The sequence below is a fragment of the Rana temporaria genome, chromosome 4 (assembly GCF_905171775.1).
Source record: "Rana temporaria chromosome 4, aRanTem1.1, whole genome shotgun sequence".
Classification (NCBI taxonomy): Eukaryota; Metazoa; Chordata; class Amphibia; order Anura; family Ranidae; genus Rana; species Rana temporaria.
The window spans coordinates 10909291-10917779 of NC_053492.1; the positions used below are offsets into that span (position 1 = coordinate 10909291).

General features: G+C 42.7%; 1 protein-coding gene across 1 annotated transcript; it reads right to left on the reverse strand.

Annotated features, from left to right (window-relative positions):
* Positions 1-395: 395 nt before the first annotated feature.
* LOC120935887 (oocyte zinc finger protein XlCOF6.1-like) lies at positions 396-8088 on the reverse strand. The gene is made up of 3 exons (XM_040347923.1): positions 7887-8088; positions 7596-7731; positions 396-4027 (listed from the first exon to the last, which is right to left on the reverse strand). Exons 1-3 carry the CDS (start codon positions 8016-8018, stop codon positions 3147-3149), a joined length of 1149 nt encoding a protein of 382 aa, XP_040203857.1. The 5' UTR covers positions 8019-8088; the 3' UTR covers positions 396-3146.
* Between the last annotated feature and the right edge of the window lie 401 nt (positions 8089-8489).

Here is an 8489-nt window from a genome sequence, read left to right on the forward strand (position 1 = left end):
GACATTAATATAGAGTCACTTCAATCACTCCAATCCAATTGGCTGACCACACACACACAGATACAAACATTACATGCAATCTGGTGCACTGTAAGGGTTGGCGAGCAGTCTAGCAATTAGCACACACTTCTAGGATTCCTCCAGCTATCCTATCAGCTAGAACCCCGGTGTTAATCACTCTTTCCATTGTCCGCACAACAAACAGTAGCTTGCCAACTGTCAGGAACAATGAAGCAGACAGAGACAAAAAATGCAGTAGAATTCACACCTTTTAATAATATGGTAAAAATGGTACAACTGCTAAACGTAGTCAAAACATAGCCAGGGTTCGGTAGCCAAATCGGGTAGTCAGAACAAGCCAGGAAATCAGGAAGCCAGAGATCAGCGTAGTCAGAGGCAGCAGACAGGATCAGGAACCAAAAGGGACATCATCCAGGCAAGTCTTCAACAGGAACACAGCAGAGAGTCTCTAGATATGTTGACTAAGGTGAAGGCAATTGATGAAATGATTCAGGCAGTTTAAATAGCCAGAAGGGCCTAGCTGTGGGCTTGATTGATGAGCAGGAGATGATTAACAGGTGAGCCACTGTGGGACGATGAGTACTGGCAATTAACCGACAGCTGAGAAACCTGAGCACAGAGGAAGGGATGAGAACCCAGCCCTGACGCCACCACCTAGCAATTTGTCCGCTGACTGATCTGCTAAGCAACCACACATCTCCATCTGGCAGATCTGCTAGTTTACAATCTGCATGCAGAAATAAAACCTTACCAAGGTTTATCCTGTGACAGGAGCATGTCAGAACATTCACGATCCACCAGAGGGACTGGCTCTGTGTGACTTACCCCGATGATATCTCAGGGTTCTCAATTTATTATAAGATGGATGTGGGCTGGACTTTAGCCCTTGGCCAATCAAACCTGGGGGATGTTTCTGTCCCAGCCCAAAGGACATTCTGTGTTCTGAAGTAATCAGGATCAAATGGGCCCTGGATGGTTCTGATAGCTGAGTCGAGGATGGGATATCTGACAGCAGCGTGTCAGTCCAATCACGACAATACTAATCACTGTCTGGCTGTCATGTACAGGCTCCATATATCCATTTTGTGTGTTTCTCCGGGATTCTACATATGCTAAAAAAATACAGTTTTACATGTATACGTAGCCCAACATGTGTACCATCAGAAGGAACTATTTTTGTCTCCCGGCACCTAATATTTTAGCTTTTATGAAAGATAAAATATATTCCTTTGATATTAATCAAAGCTGGCAGACCATTCGGGGGCCTTCTCACTGTCCCCTGCTGGTTCTTGTGGACGATATGACTGGAACTTTTCTTTGAGGTTCGGGAAGGTAACAGCTCTATCCAAGGATTGGATCATTTTTTGGCATCTAGGTGTCACTCCTGGTCTAGAGGCTTGTACTGTCCTTTTCAAATGCTAATTGAAGAACATACAGTAGGTCTATGACTAATTATCGATTAAAAGAATATTATATCTTTATTACGACACAAACTACATCTACAATTACATACTTCTATAGGTCACGTCAGATCTCAACTATTGGCAAAACATATGTATCGAGAAGCTTCCCTCATTTCTGCAAAAACTAAAAAATCAGCAGCTATATAAAACTGCCAACTTTTAACACCGGTCTTCGTGTCTCAGGCACTGACATGTTAACTATAGGCAGCAGGTTGTGACATCTTGCAGCTTCACAGCTGGCTGCCCACTGGGCACTGCACGAGCCGAGCAGCGCTTTGTGAATGGTCCAGCAGTCTTCTGGGACCTGTTATGTGTCCCACAAAGCTACGTGCAGGGGGAGAAAAACTTCCGGTGGATCCGCCATGGTGATCAGATCAGAGGTGGGAGTGGGTTCCTGTCAAAATCAGTCTATCAGGGCATGGACACCTTTGCCGTGTCAATGACTCTGCTTGCTAGGCAACCTGGAATGCTGGACAGTTCCCTGGACAATTCCTTGAATGATCCTGCCTTGAATCTTGTTTGTCTTGAACGAATCCTTGCTCTTCCCATGAATTTCCTGATTTAAACCATGTCTCTGCACTTCCTGTTTGCCAGATTATTGTGCTCTCTCTGGCCAAGATCTTGCTTTTGTCTTTCCTGCTGCTGTCCGTATCTTTGCTACCGTTCGTTACCAACATTTCTCCTGTTCCTCGACTACGTTTCTGCTTAATCTCAACCTGCGACTATTTATTACCGATCTTTGGCTTGTTCCTTGACTACTCTTCTGCTTGATCCATACCTGTTATATCTGCTACTGGACCCCAGCTTGCTCACCTGCTGGTGGGACGAGCCTATGGACAGCGACCTGTTACTAACATGCAGCAAAACCCATCTCCACCATCAGGAGCTCTGGTGAATACCAGTTAGTACTTAGACCCTGCACCTCAGGTGAGCCCATGTTATCAGCCAAGGTGACCTGCCTGTAAATCTGTCTTTCTTTTCAGTGGGTGCTGCTCCACTACTATAGCTATTGGCCTCCTAGCCTGACTCCAGCCAGTGACGCTAATACAAAGATCAGTGATAATACTGTACTAAGGACACTGGCTGAGTGATCAGGAGGGCAATCAGGGGTTAACTGTGTGCCTAACAATTGTATGCAACTTTTACTTCCAGATCCTTGCTTTCGGTTCTTAATGGTTGTGTTCTCTGTGATGTTATTGGCGACATCCGATCAGCAGGTATACAGCCAAATTATTTGCTGTAACCTGCAGACAAACTAGTGCTGTGTCCAATCACAGCACAGATTAGGAGGAAGTTCACAACACCGTATGGGTAAGTCACGGTGTCGGGGGAGCATATGTACTACTGGCAGTTGGCAATAGGTTAATATCATGAATAGAGCATACATTCCACTTATAACAAATGCCTCATCACCGTATCCAGAAATATATATAAAAAGTATTTTATGTATTATGTTTCTTTCTATTTATGTTAAACGGAATGGCTAGGTATCATAAAGCAGCAGCAATTAAGATTTAAGTTGCAGATATTTTGTGAGAAAAATAACTGATTTTAAAGATTCTATTTCCATTGAATTCAGTGGGCTTTGGATTAACATTCAGAGATTAGGAGCAGTTCAGCGAACCTCCTCGTAAACTGAACTCAGGAATGTTCCACTCATTCCTACACCCCACTGTGATATCTCTGATGTAAAACAAGGTCTGCTTTCCATGCATAACATTTTCCACAATCAGGGCAGGAAAACGGTTTCTCCCCAGTGTGAGATCTCTGATGTCTAACAAGGACTGATTTATCTGAAAAACTTTTTCCGCACTCAGGGCAGGGATACGGCTTCTCTCCTGTGTGAGATCTCTGGTGCCTAACAAGGTATGATTTCCATGTAAAACATTTTCCGCACTCAGAGCAAAAATATGGCTTCTCCCCCGTGTGCAATTTCTGATGTATAACAAAACTTGTTTTCTTTGAAAAACATTTTCCACATTCGGGACAGGAATACAGCTTGTCCTCCGTGTGCAATCTCTGATGTATAAGAAGGTCTGATTTCTTTGTATAACCTTTCCCGCACTCAGGGCAGTAATACGGCTTCTCTCCTGTGTGAGATCTCTGGTGTCTGACCAGGATTGATTTCTGTGAAAAACTTTTCCCGCACTCAGGGCAGGAATATGGCTTATTCCCAGTGTGAGATCTTTGATGTACAGTAAGACTTGATTTCTGTATAAAACATTTCCCACATTCTTGGCAGGAATGTGGCTTCTCACCCGTGTGAGATCTCTGATGTACAGTAAGACTTAATTCAGAGCTAAAACTTTCCATACATTCAGGCCAGGAAAGTTTCTCCTTCCTATGAACTCTGGCACCATCCCTCACAGTACCAGGCTGTTCAGAGTCAGAGGGATTGGATGGTCTCTCCACACTGTGAAATCCTTCATCCATAGCTGAGCTCATTGTCTTTTCTCCTGTACAATCTCTTGTGATGTCCTCATCTTCCATTTCACAACCTGGAGATAAAGTGAGACGATCCTTTGAGGGTTCGTCGATGTGTCCTGGCAAGATATAAAAACATGATCGTTATATATTAGAGGGTTTGTTCACTTAAATCGAGATTCCATCTGGATCAGGTAGACTTGAGTGAGCAGATGTTCTCTGTGGTTGATTGGGAGCCAGTGTTCCAACAACTAGTTATGTATCCCGAACCATTCAGTGGTAAGCCAAGTATTGCCCACTGCCCAAAATAAAGTTGTGGGGTGTTCCCAAAATTTATACCAGACCCTTAAGATTTGTTATGGACTTTAAGAGGGAATTCCATGCAAAAACCAATAAAAAAAGTGCAAGGTCCCCCTAAAATCTGTAACAGACCCCTATTTGAGAATGTAGCCTAGCAGGCAAGGAAAGGAGGACCCCCCTTCTGAAGCACAACAAACCACATGCCCTCATCATGGGGGGTACCCTGGAAAAGGACCTTTGAGGACAAGGACCTCTTCCCCACAAGCTGAACTTGGTAGGTGTTGGGGTCTGTGGGTGAGGGGCTTATCAGAATCTTGAAACCACCTTTAAAATAAGGGGACCCTAGATAATCATGTCCGAGAAGAAGCTACGCCAATGAGCTAGGCGAAACGCGTTGACGTCATCACCCGGCGCGGTCACATGACGTAGTGCGCGTGTGGGAAGGACGCATGTGGAGGATGGTGGAGATCTTGCAAACGCCAACCATCTAGGTTTGAGCTGGAGCTCCTGAAGCACATGAGATAGAACTGGCCGGCGAAACTGCCAACTAGGCAGATCCAGTCCACCCTCCCCCTCTTCCTCGGGGACACTACGGGATCTATACAGATTTTAGTGGACAATTCAAAGACGAGCTGGACATACCCCTACTTAAAGGACTACGCATGAGAAGCTACCCAGAACCTACAAGCCTGGATGATTCCTCTGAACCTTAAGCAGACAACAATGTGGTAACGTAAAAGCAAGCTTTAATATGAAAGCATTTAACACTCCACTTACTGTCAATTTTACTATCATGCTTAAAGGTTTGCTACTTTTTGCTATTAAGCACTAAGCGCAAGGTATGCTTCAATCTAGGGCCGAAACAACTAATCGATTAATCGACAACTAATCGATTATGAAATTAATCGATTACAATTTTCATAATCGATTAATCGGCCAGTAACATAATGGGGTTAAAAAAAAACTAAAATTAGCCCTTTATAGTACAAAAAAGCAAATCGCTACTGTAAATATCACTTTCACTGTCCCACAGTAAAAAAATGGACCCCTTACAGTAGGCATTATTTGCTCTTTTTGTACTTATTTTTGTTTTTTTAACCCCATTATGTTACTAAACATCTCAGGCCGGGTTCACACCTCTGTATTTTGGTGCTTTTTGCAGAAACGCACTACAGTTATTTTACATGTTTTCCTATGGGACACGTTCACATCCATGATTTTTTTTCACCTGCTGCGTATTTGGAAAGGACAAGGACTTTTTAACGCAAAACGGTGCCATTTAGTTTTTTTTTGGTTCAATATACTTCAATGGAGAAGCTGCAGAAAAGCATGTAATGTGTTTTTGTGACAATTTGTGTTTTGTAATCTGCCCAACAACAAATTGGCCCAAATTTTTTTTAAAAAAGCTTTTTTTTTTTTTTTTAAGGCTATTATCCGATTAATCGAAACAATAATCGGCCAACTAATCGATTATGAAAATAATCGTTAGTTGCAGCCCTACTTCAATCATGCAATATCTGTTCAGTATCTTTGCCAAATACTAATTGCTTGATCCCTAATGAGCCCACTCAGTGAATTGTGAGTTGTCTGGCGATCACAAACTAACAACTAACAGTGGACTTTCTCTGTGCTATCTAACTAAACGAATACAACTAACCTGCTTCGCCATATGATTGCCTCTGAACTACTCTAATATCTACTAACCAGGACTATTGACAATTGTGTCTGGGACATATCATTATTACCAACTTTTCCTTTTTTTGATAAAATTATGGGAGCATTTTTCTCCCTTTCTTCCATTCACTTTTTTTCTTGTTCTATAATTTCTGAACAAGAATACTAGCCAGTGGTTTCAGAGTAAGCTTACCATTTCCTGCTCCATCTCCCCGTATTCCTCCGATCCTGCACCCTTCCCCCTTTACCCGCACGGTGTCCAGCCAGTTCATTAGTCAGCATTTTTTGGGCATTAGCAGAGGGGAGTATCTGGATAGGAATTTTTCCTAGGTGCCGTCATACCCCATACCTGCTACCATCAATTAATTTAATTCACGCTGACCGAATTATTGGCTGAACACACATTCGTCCGGACCGTGCTGTCATTTCTTGTTTGTCTGTCTTTTTTTGTCAGTCCCGTTTGTAATTTTGTACAGTATATGTTAATCAACTGTTACTCATGATTACCCCAGTCTGAATATAATTCACTTACAGCTGTATACTTTTTAAATGTTACCTTTGATACTACTAATAAAATAATTTTGTACCATGGTAACCTTCGATCATTAACTGTTGCTTAAAGTAACTCCTTTAGGTCCACCTGTTGACCGCCTTCCCGATCCCCTCTCCCCTAATTTTTTGACTACTAGTTTTGGTTACAGCAACAGTACCCAACCGGGCATATGATCTATTTTAAGTGCTGACATTCACCACTTATACATTAGTGGCTCTCTTGCATACCCCCTTCTTTCCCATTCCCTTACATTTACAGTATTACCAATTATCTCCTGCCCTACTCTGGACCAATCAGTGTGCAGTAGGGGTTGTTCACACTTGACTACATTTCTAACTGTTAACAAATGCCCCCATAGCATTAGTATGGGCGCTAGGCTGGCGTTTTACAAGCGGTAATGACAAGTTAAAAATGCTGCCCAAATGCCCTATGCGTGGTTTTGTAGCATTTGATGCGCGTTAAAACCATTCCACAAGCACCTATTTTTAAAAGGGCTTTATCATGCTCTGTATCATGATTTATGCACCTACCCTCAGATGTTTTATGACTATGCCCGCAGGACACTCTATGCTCTCCTCTTTCATTACTGGGCATTGTGGGGCATTATATTCCTCCTGCATGATTGAATTTTTTTTAGCTCATTATGAAATACCTTAGAACGAGGTCCCCATATCGCAGCCCGATCAACGCAGAGGGAGCTGACATTTTACCCTCAGTGTTTCTTCCGAGTTCACGGCTCCGGCACTGTGATTGGCCGGGGCCCTGATGATGTCACTCCTGTGCATGCATGCAAAGAGAATATCTCCTAAACCGTACAGGTTTAGGAGATATTCATTGTACCTACAGGTAAGCCTTATTATAGGCTTACCTGTAGGTGAAAATTTAAAATGAGGGTATAGAACCCCTTTAACGCTCTGCAACCTCACCGCAACCACCTGCCAGAGTGTTTGTAGAGCGTTACTATAGACCTGAATGGGAGACATTAAAAGGCTTCAATTTTGAAGTGAAGAGACGTGATGCTAACGCTTCACGTTTTGATAATGTGAACAGCACTGTGTGCTGTTCATTATATAATTTCCATAGGCGTTGAGGGGCGTTTTTAACACCCGCTTTTAATGCCGGACAGAGCAAAAATAACAGAAGAATATATGATGGCTCACCTGTGCTGATCTCTGTAGGAATGTCCTCCTCTTTGAATGTCCTCGTCATTCCAGCCTCCTCCGTATATTGCTGATCATCCCTCACATACGTCTCTTCTACTTCACCCTCAACTTTCATGGTTATCAGATCTTCACCCTAAACCAACAGAATGACAGAAAATAAGATCTGTAAAACAGAAGTATTTATGATGTGAGATCACATAGAAAATATCATCTTGTAGAGTCCACACATCGTCTCCACATGTCAGAGTGTTCAATCACTTTATGTTCCCGACCCTCAACTCCACCTACCTGATGATGGTGAGGAATGGTGTGACCTTCCTGTGTGAAATCCCCGGGATACAGAGGACGGGAACATCTCTCTATAGGGTTTCTCTTATTAGCTGGCTCCATTATATCTTTGTGTCCTGAAAATTTCTCCATCACACCATACACCTCATCCTCCTCTTTAAACTCCTCTTTAATAACAATATTATTATCCCTGAGGTTTCCACTCTGAAAGATATAATAATAATTATACATTGTAAACATGCTGTGTATAAATCATAACTATCAGTAATTGTTCCTCATCTACCTGATGATGGTGAGGGATGGTGTGACCTTCCTGTGTGGAATCCCGGGAATACAGAGGACGGGGACATCTCTCTGGTGGGTTCCCATTACTGGATCCATCTGTAGGAAACACACACACTGACTGAATACATTATTTCTATGTGTTTATTAGATGATGGGGGATCTAGGTGGAGCCTCCGTACTGCTCTCTCCTTTACAATAAAGTCTCCTCTTACCCGGTGATGTGAGGGGCGACTGATTGTCCATCATGACGTCCTTGTAGAGATCCTTGTGTCCTTCTAAATACTCCCACTCCTCCATGGAGAAATAGACAGTGACATC